Source organism: Mustelus asterias, chromosome 22 (genome assembly GCF_964213995.1).
Source record: "Mustelus asterias chromosome 22, sMusAst1.hap1.1, whole genome shotgun sequence".
Classification (NCBI taxonomy): Eukaryota; Metazoa; Chordata; class Chondrichthyes; order Carcharhiniformes; family Triakidae; genus Mustelus; species Mustelus asterias.
This window is the reverse complement of record NC_135822.1, coordinates 71,211,346-71,234,787: the sequence shown is the minus strand read 5'-3', so window position 1 is coordinate 71,234,787 and position 23,442 is coordinate 71,211,346. Positions and strand designations below refer to the sequence as shown.

At 47.5% G+C, this 23,442-nt stretch overlaps 1 protein-coding gene across 1 annotated transcript; it reads left to right on the top strand.

The window, feature by feature from the left end:
- Positions 1 to 11,133: 11,133 nt before the first annotated feature.
- LOC144509723 (matrix metalloproteinase-21-like) lies at positions 11,134 to 21,422 on the top strand. Its single transcript, XM_078238503.1, has 6 exons — positions 11,134 to 11,755; positions 13,680 to 13,819; positions 15,860 to 16,001; positions 17,393 to 17,650; positions 18,685 to 18,857; positions 21,126 to 21,422. Exons 1-6 carry the CDS (start codon positions 11,134 to 11,136, stop codon positions 21,420 to 21,422), a joined length of 1,632 nt encoding a protein of 543 aa, XP_078094629.1.
- The last annotated feature ends 2,020 nt before the right edge of the window (positions 21,423 to 23,442 follow it).

Genomic DNA, 23,442 nt, shown 5'->3' with positions numbered 1-23,442 from the left:
TGAAGTAGTCCTATATAGGGCAGTGTTGTGGCGCAGTGGTTCACACTGCTGCCTCACAGCGCCAGGGACCCGGGTTCAATTCCGGCCTCGGGTCACTGTCTGTGTGAAGTTGTCACATTCTCCCCGTGTCTGCGTGAGTTTCCTCTGGGTGTTCCGTTTTCCTCCCGCAATCTGAAAGACGTGCTGGTTAGGTGCATTGGCCATGTTAAGTTGCCCCCTAGTGTCAGGGAGACTGGCAGGGTGAATGTGTAGGGTTACAGGGATAGGGCCTGGGTGGGGTTGTTATCGGGTGCAGGCTTGATGGGCCGAATGGCCTCCTTTTACACTGTAGGGATTTTATAATTATCCAAAAGACCCATGATGTGGGCTAAATTGGGATGAAAGTTCTGTTGAGAGTTTGAGAGAAGTGAGTGGCACACATATCAAACACTTTTGTCACATAGTCAAATTGCATCAAACTCCTCAGAACAGAATGAACCAGTTCTTGATATCACTGGGCAAACTGGGGTTGGAGTCAACTAAACAATCGCTTTATTTGAAAAACACAAGCTGGAGATCAAGGTCAAACGAACAAATGATACAGCCATTATATCACATCATGCGCCAGTCTCTTGCCTCCCCCCGCAAGTGTCATTCAGCAAAAACACTGCAAAAAGTAATCCTGTTATTGTGCTAGATTTGAAAAAATAATTCAATCATGCGAGTACTCACAAAATCAATCTTACTAATGCTCAGCATCCCACGGCGTTCCAGCGGCAAAGACACCATTCTAAATAGAAACTAACAAAATAAGTCTTGACGCTGGTCGTCAGGTACAAAATGGCACTGTGGGTACCTCAGTGCCCACCCGAAGGAATGGGCAGTGTTCAGGTTTAACACCTGATCTGAACCACAAACAGCTCCTCTAACAGTGCAGCACTCCCTCAGCACTGCACTGGGGGGGAGGGGGAGAGGAAGGGGGCAGCCTTGGATGTGTTCACTGTCTGGGGCTTGAACCTCTCCCCGCTCCCAACCCTCGGGGTGAGAATGGAACCCACTCAGCCATAACTGGTCAATATTGCAATCCTGTCAGAACCCTGCATGCTCCAGTTGTGAGTGAGAGAAATGTTTTTCCGGTTGGAGGAAGGTAACTAGTGGCGTGCCGCAGGGATCGGTACTCGGGCCGCAACTGTTTACCATTTATATAGATGATCTGGAGGAGGGGACGGAGTGTAGGGTAACGAAGTTTGCAGACGACACAAAGATAAGTGGAAAAGTGAATCGTGTGGAGGACGGAGAAGATCTGCAGAGAGATTTGGACAGGCTGAGTGAGTGGGCGAGGATATGGCAAATGGAGTATAACGTTGATAAATGCGAGGTTATACACTTTGGAGGAAATAATAACAAATGGGATTACTATCTCAATGGAAACAAACTAAAACATGCTACCGTGCAAAGGGACCTGGGGGTCCTTGTGCATGAGACGCAAAAGCCCAGTCTGCAGGTACAACAGGTGATCAAGAAGGCAAATGGGATGTTGGCCTATATTGCGAGGGGGATAGAATATAAAAGCAGGGATGTCTTGATGCACCTGTACAGGGCATTGGTGAGGCCGCAGCTGGAATACTGTGTGCAGTATTGGTCCCCTTATATGAGGAAGGATATATTGGCATTGGAGGGAGTGCAGAGAAGGTTCACCAGGTTGATACCAGAGATGAGGGGTTTGGATTATGAGGAGAGGCTGAGGAGATTGGGTTTGTACTCGTTGGAGTTTAGAAGGATGAGGGGGGATCTTATGGAGACTTATAAGATAATGCGGGGGCTGGATAGGGTGGAGGCAGAGTGTTATGGGGATCGGGGGGGAGGGGGGAGAGAAGAGGGGGTGAAGATTTGTGACAGAGTTCAAGCTCTTCCCGCACAAAGTCAGGACTAAGCTGATTTTTCTTTGAGAGCATTAGTGACCGTACAGGTACAGGTATGGGGGAGACAGTGGCGTAGTGGTACTAGTCATTGGACCAGTCATCCAGAGACCCAGGGCACGGCTCTGGGGACCCGAGTTCAAATCCCACCTCGGCGGATGGTGAAATTTGAATTCAATAAAAATCTGGAATTCAGAATCTACTGATGACCAGGAAACCATTGTCGATTGTCGGAAAAACCCATCTGGTTCACTAACGTCCTTGAGGGAAGGAAATCTGCCGTCCTTACCCGGCCTGGCCTACATGTGACTCCAGTCCCACTGCAATGCTGTTACTCTTAAGTGCCCTCTGAAATGGAGGGCAGTAAGGGATGGGCAATAAATCACAGGATACTACAGTGCAGAAGAGGCCATTCAGCCCATCGAGTCTGCACCGACGCATGAAAGGCCCTGACCTGCCCACCTAATCCCACTTGCCAGCACTTGGCCCATAGCCTTGAATGTTATGACGTGCCAGGTGCTCATCCAGGTACTTTTTAAAGGATGTGAGGCATCCCGCCTCCACCACCCTCCCAGGCAACGCATTCCAGACCCTCACCACCCTCTGGGTAAAAATATTTTTCCTCAAATTCCCCCTGAACCTCCCACCCCTCACTTTTAACTTGTGTTCCCTCGTAACTGACCCTTCAACTCAGAGGAACAGGTGCTCCTTATCCACTCTGTCCGTGCCCCATATAATCTTGTACACTTCAATCAGGTCACCCCTCAGTCTTCTCTGCTCCAATGAAAACAACCCAAGCCTACCCAACCTCTCTTCGTAACTTAAATGTTCCATCCCAGGCAGCATCCTGGTGAATCTCCTCTGCACCCCCTCCAGTGCATTCACGTCCTTCCTACAATGTGGCGACCAGAACTGTACACAGTACTCCAGCTGTGGCCTCACCAAAGTTCTACACAACTCCATCATGACCTCTCTGCTTTTGGAATCTCCACCCCGATTGATAAAGGAGAGTTGCGCCACATGCTGGGCCCAGCCAGCGATGCTCACATCCCGTGAATGAATTTTAAAAAATGTACGGGTACAGGTACGGGGACCGCCAGCACATCCTGGATCTTTTGAATTCCATCACATGGTAGCTGTGTGAAACTGCAGATGTGATGAAACATCGACTGTAAGGTGACAGAGTTAGTTCAGCGTCTGACTTCCATCTCATGCAGCGTTGCACAAAGTGGGATAAGAGCAGATTAATTTTCAGGTAATAGTGAACTTTTTTGATTTGGTTTGATTTATTATTGTCACATGTATTGGGATGCAGTGAAAAGTATTGTTTCTTGCGCACGATACAGTCAAAGCATACTGTTCACAGAGAAGGAAAGGAGAGAGTGCAGAATGTAGCATCACAGTCAAAGCTAGGGCGTAGAGAAAGATCAACTTAGTGCGAGGTAAGTCCATTCAAAAAACATACATAAAGGAAAAGGGAAGGAGAGGGCGCAGAATGTAGTGTTACAGTCACAGCTAGATTAGTTTTCCATATTAGTTCCTTTCCCTCTCCCCTATGTACCCTCTGAATGGAATGTTTTGCCTGTATTGTGCACAGGAAACAATAAAATGGGCAGCACGGTGGCGCAGTGGGTTAGCGCTGCTGCCTCACAGCGTCAGGGACCCGGGTTCTATTCCCGGCTTGGGTCACTGTCTGTGCGCAGTTTGCATGTTCCCCCCGTGTCTGCGTGGGTTTCCTCTCACAGTCTGAAAGACGAGCTGGTTAGGGCGAATTGACCCGAAGAGGCGCCGGAGTGTGGCGACTAGGGCAATTTCACAGTAACTTCATTGCGGTGTTAATGTAAGCCTTACTTGTGACTAATAAATAAATTTTACTTTACTTTAACGGAGGTGGGGTGAGGTGGGCGGGGGGAGAGAATGAGATAATTAAAGCACACATCATTCAGTCATTCTGAAAGCATACCTCAGTCAACCACCGAGGTCAGAAAGCAGGTCAGTACGCAGTCGTGGGAAGCAATAATGTGTGCACTAAGCTGTGTGACTGCACAGCTAATGCTTCAGTCTTCTGTAATTCCTTCATTCCTTTTCATTAACTCAGCTCCTGAACGAAACCCGCCTTCTTCCAACCTTTTCTTTTGTTTGAAGCTCGATATGATATCGTTTTTTTTGAAAAAATGTTTCAGTTATCGACCCCTCAGTTCACATTCGATCATAGAAAATGCCAGCTTATATTTCTCACATGGCTCTCACCGTCTCAGAGTGGATAAATCTCCAATTGTGGCAAGGAGTTATCTTAAAACACCGGTTTTGATGTTAAAAACAACACGGTTTAGTTCCCCTCCAAGCCACACTCCACCCCGACTTGGAAATATATCGGCTGTTCCTTCGCAGTCGCTGGGTTAAAGTCCTGGAACTCCCTCCCTAACAGCACTGTGGGTGTACCTACAGTGTGTGGAGATGCCGGCGTTGGACTGGGGTAAACACAGTAAGGAGTCTAACAACACCAGGTTAAAGTCCAACAGGTTTATTTGGCAGCAAACGCCACCAGCTTTCGGAGCGCTGATGACGGAGCAGCGCTCTGAAAGCTCGTGGCGTTTGCTACCAAATAAACCTGGTGTTGTTAGACTCCTTACTGGGTGTACCTACAGCACATGGACTGCAGCGGTTCAAGAAGGCAACTCACCACCACCTTCTCCCGGGGCAATTAGGAATGGGGAAAAGATGCTGGCCCAGCCAGCGACGCCCATGTCCCACGAATGAATAAAACAGATTAGCTGCTAGTTCATAGAAACTAGAAGCAGGAAGAGGCCATTCAGCCCTTCTGAGCCTACTCCGCCATTCATTTTGATCATGGCCGATCATTGAATTCAATATCCTGATTCACCCCTTCCTCCCATATCCCTTGATCCCTTTAGCCCCAAGAGCTGTATCTAATTTCTTCTTGAAATCACACAACATTTTGACCACAACTACTTTCTGTGGGAGTGAATTCCACACATTCACCACCCTCTGGGTGAAGAAATTTCTCCTCACCTCAGTTCTAAAAGGTTCACCCCTTATCCTCAAACTATGACCCCTAGTTCTGGACTCCCCCAACATTGGGAACATTCTCTCTGAATCTACCTTGTCTAACCCTGTTAGAATTTTATAAGTTTCTCTGAGATCCCCTCTCACTCTTCTAAACTCCAGTGAATATAATCCTAACTGACTTAGTCTCTCCTCATATGACAGACCTGCCAGCAGTCGGTCAGTCCAGGTACGATGCTGGACTTCAGAAGGAAGATTGCTTCTGGAAAACGACACATAGATCGTGCCTTGAATACAAAAATAAGAATTCTGTGGTTACATCAGATTATACAGCATGGAACTTGACCATTCAGCCCATCTAACCCATGTTGCTTCTTCACAATGTTGAGCATTGGAGGAACAGATTTGTAAACATGCTTTGTACAAGGTTGTGACAGAAATGTACTTGACTCCACGCACAAGGGCAGGAGCTGAGGATCGGGGCGGGACAGTGACGTTGGGGTGGTATGGTGGCACAGTGGTTAGCATTGCTGCCTCACAGCGCCAGGGACACGGGTTCAATTCTAGCCTCGGGTGACGGCCTGTGTGGAGTTTGCACGTTCTCCCCAGTGTCTGCATGGGTTTCCTCCAAGTGTTCCAATTTCCTCCCACAGCCCGAATGACGTGCTGGTTAGGTGCATTGGCCATGCTGAATTCTCCCTCAGTGTACCCGAACAGGCGCCGGAGTGTGGCGACTAGGGGATTTTCACAGTAACTTCATTGCAGTGTTTAAAAGAAATTTCCTCCCACACTCAAAAGATGTGCAGTTTAGGTGGAATGGTCATGCTAATTGATCCTTGGTGTCCCAAGATGTGTGAGTTAGATGGATTAGCCAAGGGAAATATGTGGGGTTATGGTGAGAGGGCAGGGGGATAGGACCTGGGTAAGATACTCTGTCAGAGAGTTGGTACAGACTTGACGCACTATAGTTGGTGCAGACTCGATGGGCCGAATGGCCTCTTCTGAACCGTGGGGATTCAGTGATTCCACTTGAGTGGCAAATCCATCACTGTTCAGTGGAATGGCATTCCCAGGAGTCTCAATTCCCACTCCCAAACAGCCAGGAAAACTCCTGGGAAAGGAATGGAGCTGGAGGTGGGAGCAGAGCAGCAGGGGAGAAACAAGATGAGGCTCACAAAGGGAAGGAACAAAACAATTCTTGGAGCAAATTAGTTTCTTTGAGGAGTTGAATTGAATGGAAAGGGATTAATAAGGTTGCAGAAGGCTGAGGGATTAGCTGTGGCGCTTACACAAGCCCAGCGCACACATTATTGCATGCACTTACTGCTTGCCGACCTGCATTCTGACCCCAGTGGTTGACTGGTTTGGTAATTTGTTGCGATGTAAACAGACTCCTTCGGAAATGGTCCAGTAACACCGAATGGTGGTCATCAGATGCAGGATCAGTTCATGCTCCGTCAGAACACGCAATAACCTCAAACAGTGCTATCCAGTTTCCCTTTACAGGTGATCACCCTTTTAAAAGATATACTTCAGGCGATTTCCTTTTGTGTGTTTTTTTCTGCTTTAAAACTGAGAGAAGACATATCGGGTGGCACAGCGGTTAGCACTGCTGCCTCACAGCACCAGGGACCCAGGTTCAATTCCGACCTTGGGTCACTGTCTGTGTGGAGTCTGCACGTTCCCCCCGTGTCTGCGTGGGTTTCCTCCGGTTTCGTCCTATACTCCAAAGACGTGCGTGTTGAGTGGATCGACCATGTTAAATTGCCCCTTAGTGCCCCAAGGTATACACATATATGGCTCCAGAGCCACAGCAATGTGGTTGACTCTCAACTGCTCTCTGAAATGGCCTTGCAAGACATTCAGTTTCAAGGGCCACTAGGGCTGGGCAATAAATGCTGGCCCAGCCAGCGATGCCCATGTCCCACAAATGAATTTAAAAAAAGGTTACGGGGATTGGCAGGGTAAATATTTGAGGATAAGGCCTTGGTAAGAGTTGGTGCAGATTTGATGGGCCAAATGGCCTCCTTCTGCACTGTAGGTAGTCAATGAGTCTATGTTGGGAGAGGACCCAGGTTGGCAGTAGTGTGGTACCTCATGGTTAAGCATATTCCCACACCCTGTCATCTCCAAACTAACCTGTGCACACAAGTGCTCACTGCTGATGTTGGGTGAGGGACAGAGCTCCATGCGGGATAAAACCCTTTCACTCTGTCATCAAAGAGATGTTAACGATTTGAGAATGTTTATTTCTCTCTTCATGAGAAGGATCAAGTCAATATGACATGAGGCGTAGAAAGAGGAATAGTTTGGATGGGGAGAGAAAAATAGAAGGAAAAAGGTAATATTTCAATTTGAAGATTGACTTAAAAATCTCCAACAACAATTCGTCACTTGAAGGAGTGAGGCTCCATACATCAAAATATTTATTTTCTGCGTAAGGCAGGTTGATCATAGAGGTTTACAACATGGAAACAGGCCTTTCGGCCCAAGTTGTCCATGCCGCCCTTTTTAACCACTAAGCTAGTCCCAACTGCCCACATTTGGCCCATATTCCTCTATATCCATTTTAGCCATGAGCAGTTATTAAAATTCACCATTTAATTGAAATAGTATTTACACTATTGATTACTAATTATTGGCAGGCTTGATGGGCTATTAATGGGAAAATAAAGCAACTTCACAGACCAGGGTTTGATGAAACAATGTGCATATTCACCTCGTGTTTGCTGATAGATATGAGCTTCTGGTCCAGGTCCAATGTTGCCCAAATTCATTTAAAACTCATTCCTTGTTTCCACATCTCTCTATGGCCTCGCTCTTCCCTCTCTGTAGTCTCCTCTAACATGACAACCTGAGGCATCTTCCTCAGGGTGAGCACTCCCATTGAAGTTTGAGAAAGATAGGCTTCACAGATATCAATGGGGATGAAGTAGAAAGGGTCGAGAGCTTCAGGTTTTTAGGTGTCCAGATCACCAACAACCTGTCCTGGTCCCCCCATGCCAACACTACAGTTAAGAAAGCCCACCAACGCTTCTACTTTCTCAGAAGACTAAGGAAATTCGGCATATCAGCTACGACTCTCGCCAACTTTTACAGATGCACCATAGAAAGCATTCTTTCTGGTTGTATCACAGCTTGGTATGGCTCCTGCTCTGCCCAAGACCGCAAGGAACTACAAAAGGTCGTGAATGTAGCCCAATCCATCACGCAAACCAGCCTCCCATCCATTGGCTCCGTCTACACTTCCCACTGCCTCAGCAAAGCAGCCAGCATAATTAAGGACCCCACGCACCCCGGACATTCTCCCTTCCACCTTCTTCCTTCGGGAAGAAGATACAAAAGTCTGAGGTCACGTCCTAACCGACTCAAGAACAGCTTCTTCCCTGCTGCTGTCAGACTTTTGAATGGACCGACCTCACATTAAGCTGATCTTTCTCTGCACCCTGGCTATGACTGTAACACTACGTTCTGCACTCTCTCCTTTCCTTCTCTATGAACGGTAAGCTCTGTGTAGTGCGCAAGAAACAATACTTTTAACTGTATACTAATACATGTGACAATAATAAATCAAATCAAATTTATTCTTTGTCTCAGCTTTTGGTCACCTGTCCTAATACCTGGGATATCCGGTAACTCGGTAACTCACTGTGGAATGTTGTTTGATGACACTCTTGTCAAGTGTTTTACAAAGAACAAAGAAAATTACAGCACAGGAACAGGCCCTTCGGCCCTCTAAGCCTGCGCCGACCATGCCGCCCGACTGAACTAAAACCCCCTACCCTTCCAGGGATCATATCCCTCTATTCCCATCCTATTCATGTATTTGTCCAGACGCCCCTTAAAACTCACTATCGTATCCGCTTCCACTGCCTCCCCCGGCAGCAAGTTCCAGGCACCCACCACCCTCTGTGTGAAGAACTTGCCCCATACAATTCCTTTAACCTTGCCCCTCGCATCTTCAACTTATGCCCCCTAGTATCTCCCTATCCCCCTTTTTCTCAATTTTACCTCTTTCCCACCCATCTCCCCCCCTCCCCCCACATCTTCATCTGTCACAGTTTATCCTCTGATTTCAGCTTCTCTGCCGTTTCGTCATTCACACCTTTCTCTCTATGGGCTGTCATTAGCGGCCTTTCCCCTGGTTTCCGTGGCTATGACTCATCTTTCATTCCCTCCCCCTGCAGTATAAATATCTCCCACTTTCTCTGCCTTTTAGCTTTGACAAAGGGTCGTCTGGACTTGAAACGTCAGCTCTTTGCTCTCCTTACAGATGCTGCCAGACCTGCTGAGATTTTCCAGCATTTTCTCTTTTGGTTTCAGATTCCAGCATCCGCAGTATTTTGCTCTTATTTTTGCCCCTTCGTAATTGACTCTTTTGGCCTGTCTCACAATGTAAAGGTTTCTTTATTAGCCTTGGTTTCTGGTCTTGTGGAGAGCCATTTCCCTGCCGAGAGATGATTGAAAGATATTTCATCAAAGTGACTCTCGATGTGGGAGTTTAATTATTGTAACTGAGACCCCTCACCCACAACAGTGTTCATCGCTGCAAATTCATGTCAGCGTCACGCACTGGCCAATTGCAGGAGAGAAATCTTCCGTTTAAGTGTACTGGCCAGGCGTGACATGTTTGTGTGTTCTTCTGCTCCGAAGATTAGCTGGCAGGAAAGTGTTCTGATCGACTCAATGGTTCCGAGGTGAAGCCAAAGCACAAAGTAGCAAGATAAAAAGGAGAGAGTCGGAACACTCCTCCCAGTCCCGCAGGACCCCACCCGCTTGCTGAAAGACATCGAGTCCTTCAGAAATGATCTTTCCCGTTACTTCTCCCATCATTGTTTGGATGCTCTGCAGATTGGCCACAGCAGAGAGAGTCTTCCACACCAGAGACCGCTCCGATCTCAGAGTGGCTCATCGAGCTATCCCCATCAACGCTCAGCATTCTGCCCAGGTAAGGGACTGACTCACTCTCCATCCATCCTCCAATCTTAATGCGTGGTAAAGTAAGTTCCCCATTGCCAAGTTGACGGGTTGTATGCATTCCTTGTGACCCCATTTTCTTTTCCCTTTCCCATGCCAGCTGGAAATTAATTCTACTTTCTCCTGGTAGACAAGACTCTGAATCAGAGAGTGACGAAGTCTTGAGTTGCACAGTCTACTTATAATCCCCCACAAGGGTTTCTTTCTCCCGTTTAAACCCCAAGATAGACTTCTTCACGCAGAAGGTGGTGCATATATGGAATGAGATGCCAGGGAAAGTGGTCGAGGCAGGTTCAATAGCAACATTTAAAAAGCATTTGGATAAGTACATGAATGGGAAAGGATTAGAGGGATATGGACCAAAGGTGAGCATTGGGACTCGCTGGGAGGGTACTATGGTCAGCATGGACCGGTTGGGCCGAAGGGCCTGTTTCCGTGCTATATTGCTCTCTGATTCTATAGACATTACAATCAATAAATCCTCACTCCTATCCGATTTGTGAAAATATCCCACTGCTCAGGGCAACGCAAACACATTGTGGTGAACCATTGTTGGTTTTTCACCAGGTAGTGCTGAGCCAGGGTCTGGCCAGTACTATGAGTCTGTATATATGTTACTGTTGGGGTTAGGGTTGGGCTGTTCTACATGTTACTGTTGGGGTTAGGGTTGGGCTGTTCTAGCTGTAATATAGTTCTTATGGTACATCCCAGTCGGGCTCCGCCTCCTGGGAGAGGTATAAAGGTCACTGCTCTGTCTGGGACCCTTTAGTCTGGGATCGTGTATTATATATGGTCGCTCTATTGTTGTAGTCAATAAAAGCCTTTATTTCCCCGAGTACCTCTAGCCTCGTGAGTTATATCGCGCATCACACATGCAGTGTGAAGGCTAGTGCACTGGGCAAATGGCCAAAGCTAGCCAGCACTAGCTCACACACAGGGCCCCAAGGATTAAGTACAAGTCACATCCAATCTCTCTGCAGCGGTTCAAGAAGGCAGCTCACCACCACCTTTTCAAGGGGCAAATAGGGGTGGACAATCAATGCTGTCCCAGCCAGCGATGCCCACGTCCCATAGACAGACTGAAAAGAGAAGCGTGTCAGTAGCAGCTTGAAAGATGCTATTTTTCCCATGCTCACCCACTTTCTCTCTCTGTTCCAATCAGAAATTCCTGGCCAGGTATGGATGGACGAAGCCTGTTAATTGGGAAGAAATCTCCCACCAAGATGTAGCAATGGTCAGTGATGAAGATCCAGCTCCTCCAGACTTAATGAGCCTCATCAGGGAAGACTTGGAAGAGTCAACGCAGACTGATCCTTCAACAAGAGAAGAGGCAGGAAGTCCAACTTTTACCCAGGCTCTGAAATCATTCCAAGTGTCCAATGGACTGGCAGCAACCGGCCTCTTTGACCCAGCCACCAGAGAGGCGATGAACGCACCCAGATGTGGGGTGCCAGATCAAAAATCCATTCCTCACCTTCAGCCACCCCTCAACGCAACATTGTCCTTGAATGGCACAGACCAGACCAACCAGACAGCCGAAGCGAAAGTTAACACCACAAGAAGGGGTCTTGTGCGCAAGAAGCGATTTCTCCATCGCCTCTTCCGCGGTCGGAGGTGGAGAGGGAGGCGAAGGGAGGTTGTGGGCGGCCTCGTCCCTGGCCTGGTCTTTGGGAAACTGAAACTCAAGTGGCGCTTGCTCAGCGAGGGTTACAGCTCCCAGCTGTCGGTGCTGGAGCAGAGAGCTGCCATTCGGCTGGCTTTCCGGCTGTGGAGCGAGGTCACACCAATTGACTTCGAGGAGGAGCTGAGACCATCAACTTCGGGCGTGGACATTACACTGGCCTTCGGAACAGGTAACAACAAGCTGACACTCCAAAGATGGGCAGGTTAGGTGGATTGGCCATGCCAAATTGCCCCTTAGTGTCAGGGGGACTAGCTAGGGTAAGTGCATGGGGTTATGGGGATAGGGCCTGGGTGGGATTGTGTTCGGTACAGACTTGATGGGCCAAATGGCCTCCTTCTGCACTGTAGGATTCTATGATTCTATGATGATAGAAACCAAGGCCATGCTGGAAATACTAAGCACCTCTGCTAGGTTCTGTGCACACAGAGAGAGAGAGGGAGAGAAAGAGGGAGAGAGAGAGAAAGAGGGTTAGCGGTTCAGGCTGATGACCTTTCATCAGAGTTGGCAAAAGCAACAGGCTTTCGGCAAGTGAGAGCGGGGAGGACGGGATGGGGAATGAGAGGGAAGGTCCGTGAGAGTGTGGGGTGAGAAAAGGATTCATAAACGCAAAGCCTCAGAGAATGGGAATAGGACAAGTCAATCATAGAATCCCTAAAGGGCAATTGAGCACGGCCAATCCACATAACCAGCACGTCTTTCGGACTGGGGGAGGAAACCGGAGCACCCGGAGGAAACCCACGCAGACACGGGGAGAACATACAAACTCCACACAGTCAGTCACCCGAGGCTGGGGTTGAACCCGGGTCCCTGGTGCTGTGAGACAGCAGTGCTAACCCACTGTGCCACCGTGCCGCCCAAAAGATCTGTCCAGATGAAGCTGCCATCTGCTGCAGTAAAATCCAAACCTGGGGAAACAACTGCGGGCAGACTCGATGGGCCGAAGGGCCTCTCCTGCACTGTACGATTCTATGATAAGTTATGAAATTGTTGAATCTAAACGGCTGTGAATTTTTTCCAGTCGTTTCACTTGCTGAAAACCTGGAACATTCCTAATTGTTCCTGTTATTATTTTGGGGCTTTAACTTTTTCCGTAGCAAAGAGCAAAAGAAGAGGTAACCAACAAGTCCCAATTCATTGAGATGGGTGTTGCTTCCTCACAGTCTGAGATGGCAGAGAGAGAGAGAGAACCCTGTGAATGTTTCTTTTAACGTCACAGCACACCATGTGACGAATCACACAGAGAGGTATTGCTTTACAATACATAACACTTTCCATTCCGGGTGCAAGGTCATCGTGGCACGGTGGCACAGTGGTTAGCACTGCTGACTCACAGCGCCAGGGACCCAGGTTCAATTCCCGGCCTTGGGTCACTGTCTGTGTGGAGTTTGCACATTCTCCTCGTGTCTGCGTGGGTTTCCTCCCACAGTCCAAAGATGTGCGGGTTAGGGGGATTGGCCATGCTCAATTGCCCCTGAGCGTCAGGGGGATTAGCAGGGTAAATATGTGGGGTTATGGGGATAGGGCCTGGGTGGGGTTGTTGTCAGTGCAGACTCAATGGGCCGAATGGCCTCCTTCTGCACTGGAGGGATTCTATGAACCTGAAATGTTCACCCTTCCTCTCCTTCACAGATGTGGGCCAGCATTTTCTCTCTTTATCTCAGATTTCCTGCAGTACTTCTGCTCTGTTTTGAGACAGTCACCAGGTTTGTTGTCCCTAGTCTGGTAGTTATGTTCAGTTATCAGGGTGACCTGACGGAGGTTTACAAGATTATGAGTGAGTGGCATGGACAGAGTGGATAGCCAGATGCTCTTTCCTAGGATAGAAAAGTCAAGTACTAGGGGACATTTGAATGGACCTACCTCGCATTAAGTTGATCTTTCTCTACACCCTAGCTATGACTGTAACACGACATTCTGCTCTCTCTCCTTTCCTTCTCTATGAATGGTATGCTTTGTCTGTATAGCACGCAAGAAACAATACTTTTCACTGTATGTTAATACATGTGACAATAATAAATCAAATCAAAATCAAATCAAATCAATGAAGGAAAACAACGTGAGCAAGTAGATTTACACCTTCATTTGTTCCCCAGGACGCCACTTAGGCTGTTCACAGGCATTCGACGGAGCTGGGCAGGAGGTGGCACATTCCTGGCAGAACGGTGCCATCCACTTTGACGATGATGAGCATTTCACAGCAGCGAGGAGTACCCAGGGAATCAGCCTGCTCCGGGTAAGCAACGATCCAAAAGCAAGGCCGCTCAGCCTGCCACAGGGTTCATCGCAAAGGCACCACCTGCTTCCCGAGCTGGGAAACCGTGCTCAGCGGGCAGTGCAGTGCGGGGTACGGGAGCAATAGGCCGGAGGGTGGGAGACTGAATGGAGTGGTCCAAATTCAATCAGGGGGCAGGAACCGATGAGAAGCAGCTCCCATTCCCCAGTGACTCACTCCGTCCCTCTCCCCGGCAACAATCTGAGATTCAGCCACTTTGTTCACAAGCTTGGTGTCACACGGCAAAAGGGAAAATGCTGGAAAACCTCAGCAGGTCTGGCAGCATCTGTAAGGAGATGGGCTTTGACAAAGGGTCGTCTGGACTCGAAACGTCAGCTCTTTTCTCTCCTTACAGATGCTGCCAGACCTGCTGAGGTTTTCCAGCATTTTCTTTTGTGGTTTCAGATTCCAGCATCCGGAGTGATTTGTATCTTGGTGTCACACGTCTCCCCGAGATTCGGTTCTTTTTTTGTATTTATTTATTAGTGTCACAAGTAAGGCTTACATTAACACTGCAATGAAGTTACTGTGAAATTCCCCTAGTCGCCACACTCTGGCGCCTGTTCGGGTTACACTAAGGGACAATTTATCACGGCCAATGCACCCTAACCAGCAGGTCTTTGGGACTGTGGGAGGAAACCGGAGCACCCGGAGGAAACCCACGCAGACACGGGGAGAACGTGCAGACTCCGCACAGACAGTGACCCAAGCCGGGAATCGAACCCGGGTCCCTGGTGCTGTGAGGCAGCAGTGCTAACCACTGTGCCACCCTGCCGCGTCATGATTGTATGAAATAGAGGAGCAGGTGCGATGGGCCATGCAGTCGATGTCATGTTTGAACTATGTTAGGGGCTGGAGGTTTTAACAAAAAGATAAAGATGTGGTTTGTACTCGTAGATTCAAAGTCACAACAAGGTTTATTCTGAGAGCTGTTGCCTGTACAGAGTACAAACTGAAACTCAAACAGCACCCTGTGCAACACCCGAATGACATCGCCATTAATGTGACCGGCTCTTAAAGCAATCATGCAATTCCTTCAAGATATATCAGTCCACCCCTGGTCCTATTCCTCATGTAGATCAAAAATATATCACTCTCAGTCCTCAACACCATCAATGATGGAACTTCCACAACCCTTAGCGGTGTAGAATTCCAAAGATTCACAATGCTTTGGAATGACAAAATCCTCCTCATCTCAGTCCTTTATCTGTACATCAGAAAACTAAATGCATCCAAAAAAACCAAAGCATTTTTTTTTGCCGGGTTCTGATGTTTGTGAATAAAGCGATAAAATATTATATTGTAGACATCATGAGTGTTAACGCTCATGAAATAGCAAGCGAGAGAATTGGAAATGGAGAAACAACACAACATTTGCAAAGTATAGCCAGCCCAGACTTGGCTATTGCGATGCAAGTTGGCCGACTGTATGTACGGTACGTGCAAAAACCAAAAATATGGTCATACCAAAATGCAATCGACGCCAAGAGTTTGGGGTCAAGGAAACTCCAGCACCTTCAGCAGCGAGGATAGGAGACTTCAGTTACAGGCACAGACTGAGACTCAGAAGAGAAAGGTTAAGGGATATATAATCGAGTTCACAGTTAGCAGGGGCTTTTGCAGAGTAGCTAAAGAGAAATATTTTCCATCAGCTGAACCAGAGCACGCACAAATCAAATCATTGGCGACACAACCAAAGATAGAAGTCGAGGTGGGCATTTTTTCCCCAATGTAAATCTGACGATCCAGAATGTTCTGCTTGAAAGGCTGGTGGAAGCAGATTCTGTCTGAAAAGGCAGTGGATAAAAACTCTTCAGGAAAGGTTTGCAGCATTGGAGAGAGAAATGGGGACGTGGAATTAATTCCCAGTTCTCGGAGAGCTCGCACTTGCTCAATGGGCTGAATGGCCTCCTGTTGCGTACTGTGTGATTCCGTAGTGCTGAGCACAAGTTCCTGACATTACCTGGGGTGACCATGCCTGTATATTTTCCCCACTCGCAGGTGGCTGTGCACGAGGTCGGACACGTCCTGGGCTTGCCTCATATATATGGCAGAGGCTCAATAATGCAGCCCAACTATAGTGCATTGGGCAGAGGCACAGAGCTGGACTTGGCAGATCGCAAAGCTATTCAGCAGCTATACGGTAAGAACCTCACTTTGCACATCTTGAGAAGCTATCCAAGCGTGGGACACCTGCTTCTCAATTCTTCTTCTTTGTAATCTTAATCCATTGCTGGCAGGGCCAATATTCATTGCATTACAAGTTGGGTCGGATACTTCAAGGTGATCTATGAAGCTCGCCTGACCTGTAATGTTTTATGTTGAATCTGGCTGGGATGAGCAGGAGAGGTTTTACTCCAGGTGTGATTCAACTGACCCACAAGGAGCTTTTATCAAAAACAAAGTTTCATTAAGAGTATTGTTGGCATGTACAGTAAGACACTTAGAACTTTTAACAATTACAAACAGGAAACACAACACCCACGATGTACACCCCACGATGTGGCTGGATTCCTGCAACAAGTGGGCATTAACCTATGCTGTATTGTACTTATTTGGAGGGTTTGTGTACTGGATGTTGGCTTTGGTTGGAACACATTAGAGATATTTCCTTGAGATAAAGAAAAGTAAGATAACTTTATTTATTAATCACAAGTAAGGCTTACATTAACACTGCAATGAAGTTATTGTGAAATTCCCCTAGTCGGCACAGTCCAGCGCCTGTTTGGGTCAATCCACCTAACCAGCACGCCTTTCGGATTGTGGGAGGAAACCAGAGCACCCGGAGGAAACCCACGCAGACACGGGGAGAACGTACAGACTCTACACAGACAGCGACCCAAGCCGGGAATCAAACCCGGGTCCCCATTGAATGATGGAGCAGGCTCTGAGAGCTGAATGGCCTCCTCCTGTTCCTACTTCCCATGGTCTTATGTCTCCTCCATGGGACGTCCAACTCAGGTCACTGCCATGTTTCGTTCAGGATGTGGAGTTGCCGGCGCTGGACTGGGGAAGGCACAGTAAGAAGTCTCACAACATTAAGTGCGACTCCTTACTGTTTCTTTCAAGGCTGATCAGTTGCCAGCTTCGATATTTGCCGGGCTTGAGAGAGATAATCGGGTGGAGGTTTCCCGTCCCGCGCCCCACGGGGAATCATGCTGGGCGGGACAGAAAACTCGGCAGACCACGCAAAGGTCTGTTTGACCTTGGATGGGAATTTCCGGTCTTGGGGCAAACGTGGCTGGAAAATCACGCCCAAATCCCGTGGGGACAAAGGTATTTGAAGTGGGTAAGTGTATCTTTCAGGAAGTGGGGCAGAGGTGGATGAGTATGTGTGGGTTAGAACTTCCCAAATGCAACCTCAAGTTTCAGCCGACAGATCTCACCTAGTAGATCGAAACCACTTCTCTGTCTGAAATTAAACTGTCGGCCTGAAATTAAGGAGGAGGAAATAATAATAAGAATCTTTCTCTGGGTCTGTTCTCTAAGCATTTGTGTTGTCTTCATCGGAAAACTTCTTCTCTCCCTGGGCAGGGGTCTGTGAGGGGCCGTTTGACACTGCCTTTGACTGGGTACGAAGAGAGAGGGGTCCGGATGGCAGGGTGGTCATGGGTTTCAACACCTACTTCTTCCGAGACAGCTGGTACTGGATGTACGAGAACCGGAATAACCGCACCCGCTACGGCGACCCCCTGCCCATCTGTACAGGGTGGCGGGGCATCCCCACGGCAGGAATAGATGCCTTCGTCCACGTCTGCACCTGGTCCAAAGATGCTGCGTACTTCTTCAAAGGTAACAGATCCGGAAACACTGGAGATTTTCCCACTTCTGGGTTCATTCGCCATCAGTTTTGATAAGTTTTTTAAAAATACGTTTATTTATCAGTGTCACAAGTAGGCTTACATTAACACTGCAATGAAGTTAGTGTGAAAATCCCCCGGTCGCCGCACTCCGGCGCCTGTTCGGGTTACACTGGAGGGAGAATTTAGCACGGCCAATCCACCTAATCCACACGTCTTTCGGACTGTGGGAGGAAACCCACGCAGACACGGGGAGAACGTGCAGACTCCGCACAGACAATAACCCAAGCCGGGAATCGAACCCGGGTCCCTGGCGCTGTGTGGCAGCAGTGCTAACCCATTGTGCCGCCGTGCTACCATACCTGGAGAGGTGAAGGCTTCACTCACACCACTGTACTACTCCATAATAAAAATTCCACTTTCACATTCAAGGATTCACTGTATCTGCAGGAAGTGGTTGATGCCCAAAACATTGAATGTATTCAAGAGGCGGCTGGATACAGCACTTGGGGCGAACGGGATCCAAGGTTATGGAGAGAAAGCAGGATTATTGAGTTGGATGATCAGCCATGATCGCAGTGAATGGCAGAGCAGGCTTGAAGGGCACTGGGGGGTAATGATCTCACATTCTCACTCTCATAGCTCATCAAGGAGTAGGTAATAACAAGGGAAAACCCAGTGTTAGGTCCTGACAACTGTAACTAGGGCAGATAATGAAGCAGAACATGAAATGGTCGCAGAGTGTGTGAAGAAAGAGGAATCCCACCTCCCAGAACCTGTGGGGACATTGGCAAGTAAAACCCACATCAGCTCTCTATTTCCATTGGTAAAGACAGCACTTACATTTAGATAGCACCTTACTCATCATCGTCCTAACTTCAGAAACGCAGCCCGCACAGACGCCTCATGGCCAGAGCCTACTGAAGGTAACAGAGCCAATCAGAATCTCAGTAGACAGGAAGTATGTACCTTCTCAAGATACTTTTAGGTGTCAATCAGTGTCACGTTGTTCTGTTTGTCCAACAGGAACTCAGTACTGGAGGTATGACAATGTAAATGACCGTGCCCACACTGAGGATCCACGCGGTGTCAGATATCCCAAACTCATCTCCAGTGGATTCCCTGGGATCTCTGGGCCGATTAATGCCGCCTTCTTTGACAGACGTGACCAGTGTATCTACTTCTTTAAGGGAAGCACGGTGAGTCCTTATTCTCCTGTCCTGTCCGCAGGCCTCACTCTTTGTTCCCCCGTCAATGGCAGTAGCCACAACTTGTGTTTGATCCCTCCACCTCGCCAGTTCCAGGGACTGGGCCTTTGCTGAAGTCAAACCAAAAGCAGGCTGTCGCAGGTGGACATTTGTGGGTCATACTCACGGCTGATTAATAATCTGAGGGAACTAAAACATTGCCGCATTGTGGCACACACCTGGTTTGTATAACCATCAGATTTCACCATGTAGAAACACTCTGACTCCATTCCCCAAACCGCAGCATCCCACATCCAACTATTTCGGGAAACTGTCAGAGTAGCACACTGGTTAGCACTGCTGCCTCTCACAGTGCCAGGGACCTGGGTTCAATTCCCGGCTTGGGTCACTGTCTGTGTGGAGTTTGCACGTTCTCCCCGTGTCTGCGTGCGTTTCCTCCGGGTGCTCCAGTTTCCTCCCACAGTTCGAAAGACGTGCTGGTGAGCCGCATTGGCCATGCTAAATTCTCCCTCAGTGTACCCGAACAGGTGCCGGAGTGTGGCGACTAGGGGAGTTTCACAGTAACTTCATTGTGACGCGAATAAATAAAGTTAAAAGTTAGCAATGGAAACTGTTGGAAAAAAGTTTAAAGTTTATTTATCAGTGTCACAAATGGACTTACATTAACACTGCAATGAAGTTATTGTGAAAACCCCCCAGTCACCACACTCCGGTGCCTGTTCGGGTACACTGAGGGAGAATTTAGCATGGCCAGTGCATCTAGCCAGCATGTCTTTCGGACTGTGGGAGGAATCCGGAGCACCCGGAGGAAACCCACGCTGACACAGGGAGAATGTGCAGACTCTGCACAGACAGTAAAGTAAAGTAAAGTTTATTTATTAGTCACAAGTAAGGCTTACATTAACACTGCAATGAAGTTACTGTGAAATTCCCCTAGTCGCCACAATACGGCGCCTGTTCGGGTCAATGCGCCCTAACCAGCACGTCTTTCAGAACGTGGGGGGAAACCGGAGCACCCGGAGGAAACCCACGCAGACGTGGGGAGAATGTGCAAACTCCACACGGACAGTGACCAGGGCCGGGAATCGAACCCAGGTCCCTGGCGCTGTGAGAGGTAGCAGTGCTGACCACTGTGCCACCAAAAAGGAAGTGTCAAAGAAGTGTAAATTTCAAAAAACGCTGACCAGCAGTAACAATTCAGAATACATCTTCCATATCCGAACAACTGCTGGCACCAAGCTAAGTGTCAAAGCAGCTGACACAAGCCGCACAATGCGCCATTCTGTGTTTGCACTGTGCGCTGCAACTCAAACCATTCAGAAGCTGCAGAGGGGCGGATTATATCAGGGCTGATACATCCAAAGTAGCCATTCAAGTAGGACGTCTGGACAATGACCAAAGCACTGAACATCACCAGGACTGAATGCCAGGAAGCTAACACAGCAACAGCAAAGACGAGGAACATTTCACCTGAAGAAACTAAAATAAATATTAAATATTAACCCTAAACACAAGCTGTGATTACCGTTTACAAATAAAGGAGTTGATTAATTTGAGCAATTACATTAAAAAGATCACAGCCAATTATACTGGTGATTTTTTTATTCACTCATTGGACTTGGGTGTCGCTGGCTGGGCCAGCATTTATTGCCCATCCCTAATTGCCCTGAAGACCAGTTAAGAGTCAACCACATTGCAGTGGCTCTGGAGTCACATATAGGCCAGACTGGGCAAGGATAGCAGATTTCCTCCCCGAAAGAAAATTGAAGTCTAAAGTTTGTTTATTAGTGTCACAAGTAAGGCTGACATTAACACTGCGACGAAGTTACTGTGAAAACCCCCGAATCGCCACACTCCGGCGCCTGTTCGGGTACACTGAGGGAGAATTTAGCACGGCCAATGCACCCTAACCAGCACGTCTTTTGGACTGTGGGAGAGAACCGGAGCACAATTAGTGAACCAGATGTGTTCCTATGACAATTGACAATGTTTGCATGGTGATCATTCGATTTTCATTCCAGATTTTTAAAAAATTCAATTCATATTTCACCCTTGGCCATGGTGGGATTCGAACCCGGGTCCCCAGAGCCCTGGATTACGAGTCCGGTGACGATGAACAATGCCACTGTCTCCCCGAGGGAGTTTGCCATTAGGTTTAGCTTAGCCGCGAGTTTTAGTGGGTTTGGCATTAGTTTACAGTGTGACTATGTCTTTCATGCAAGCCTTCTCAAATCACGGTTAAACTTTGGCCCTCAACAGGTCACAGCGTTTAATGTTAACATCAACATGAGGCAACCTGGATACCCCAAGAGGATCATCGATGTCTTCCCACCTCTGGTCCCAGGGGACCATCCAATCAGCAACCTGGATGCGGCCTACGTTTCCTACACTCACAGAACCACCTTCTTGTTCAAAGGCATTTACTCCTGGAGGGTGGCCAATAGACGTGACCGGGCCACCAACCCCAGCATCCCCTACAACGGTCTGCAAGCCAAGCGCAAGGTCAGTGAGAACTGGCTGGATATTTGCAATGTGCACCCCTCCACCATGACATGAGGACTAAAGCATACAACTCCTCAGAAGGGTAACGTCACACAAGATCTGATTGGGTGAGGGGGGAGAGAGATTGTCCAGAGGAAACACCCGACTCAACTTGGGACCTGTTCATCTCGACAGGGATCTAACAGAGTAGGGCAGGGGAATCACCCTGAGCTCTGCAAACTCCAGAACATCAAACAGCTATAACTCTGATTTCAGTCTTTATCTCTACAGACCGAACTGCCACACAGCAAGTGTTTTATTTGAAGAGTAGGACCAGGTTTTCCAGGGATTTTACTTGTTAAATATTGCAATAACATCTGATCAGACAATTGTTCACTGTTAATTTCCCTTGCAGCGTTCCAATTGTATATTTGTGGGAGTTGAAGTGCTTGCTTCATTCTCTAATTGTCAACTGATTACATTTGTAGCCTGCGTAGAATATTTTATCTTTAATCACAAGTTTTAATACATTAGTGAGGACATTCGAATCTCATGAGGAGGTATTTTACAAGAATGAAGTGGATGATATGATGCACATTAATTAGATGCTGAGTGATTGTGAGTGCTTAAGTAAATTTATACACTCATCTTGTTCAATAATATTACCAGTGGGGCTTAGGACACTCAGATCTTGAAAAGACAGACACACATCACCAGAAACGACATGTTCAAATGGGAATTAAAACTTCTGTAATTCTGCCTTGATTCCAGCAATCTCATTTCCCCTAATCTGTTCACGCTGCAACTGTGTGCGGTGTACCAGTGGTAAGAGATCTCAGTTGGTCACAAGCTCGACATACATAGGAGATTGTTATGAAGGGGAAGGCTGATTCCCTTTCTTAAAACTAACACTCAACCACTCAAAGAGAAGTACCTCGCCTCATAATCTGTTAAAGTGTGTGAGAAATAGTACGATCTGCGCTTCAGCAACTTTTAGTAGCTAAATCAAAATAACTACCTGACACTCTCTCTAAAGTCAACAAGTAACAATTTAACTAACTAGCAGTGAACAAGTTAACTAAACTATTAACAAACCCAATAAAATACTATTCGAATGGAATGCTGTTTAGATAATTACAATTCCCACTCATTAACAAAAAAAAAAGGATTTCCAGTCACTCAAAATTTTACAACAGGAAGGCCCATTGTACTTGCTTGGCTCTCTAACCAAGTCATCCATTGCACTCTCTCCTTTGCCCTTTCCTCCCACCTGCCCACTTTGTTGATCCAGAATGAACTCCTCCAGTGTAGACAATCAAAAATATAACAAAACTTACTCCAACTTATAAATCAAAGAAAAAGTTAAATAAGGAAACTTCATTACTCCAGACTTGAGGCCTCACCCTGAGCCAATCCAAGTTCCCAAAAATTCCCAACAGGTTCTAATTTATACTGAGTTAGCTGGTCATCACATCATTCTGTGACTGGTTACATGGTTTACTGGGTCAGCTGACCCTAACAGTTTGTTACCATTGGTCACATTACAACAGATCCAATGTTATCACCGGTTACATTCTAACACCCGTGGCCTCCAAGTTGTTTCCTTTCCAGTTCCCCCTTGAAAGTTGCTATTCAATCTACACCCACTGCTCTTCCACATCCCAACAAGGCACTGCGCACAATCATTTCTCCTCCACTACTCCAGTAATCTAAACCCTGTCTCCCCTGACGACTGACCCTCATTCCAGGTACAGCAGTTATTCCTTCCTCATTTTAACCAAATCCCATCTCATTGTGAATATCTCCTTTTGAGCTGCCCTCAGCCTTCAGTTTCAAGGAGAACTATTCCGACTTTTGCATTGTGCACAGATTTGGTCCCCTTATTTGAGGAAAGATGTAGTGACATTGGAGGCAGTTCAGAGGAGGTTCACTGGATTGATTCCAGAGATGAGGGGCTTGTCGTATGAAGAGAGATTGAACAGTTTGGACCGATACTGTCTGGAATTTAGAAGAATGAGGGGAGATCAAATTGAGGTATACAAGATGATAACAGGTGTGGATAAAGTAGATGTGGAACGGATGCTTCCTCTTGTGG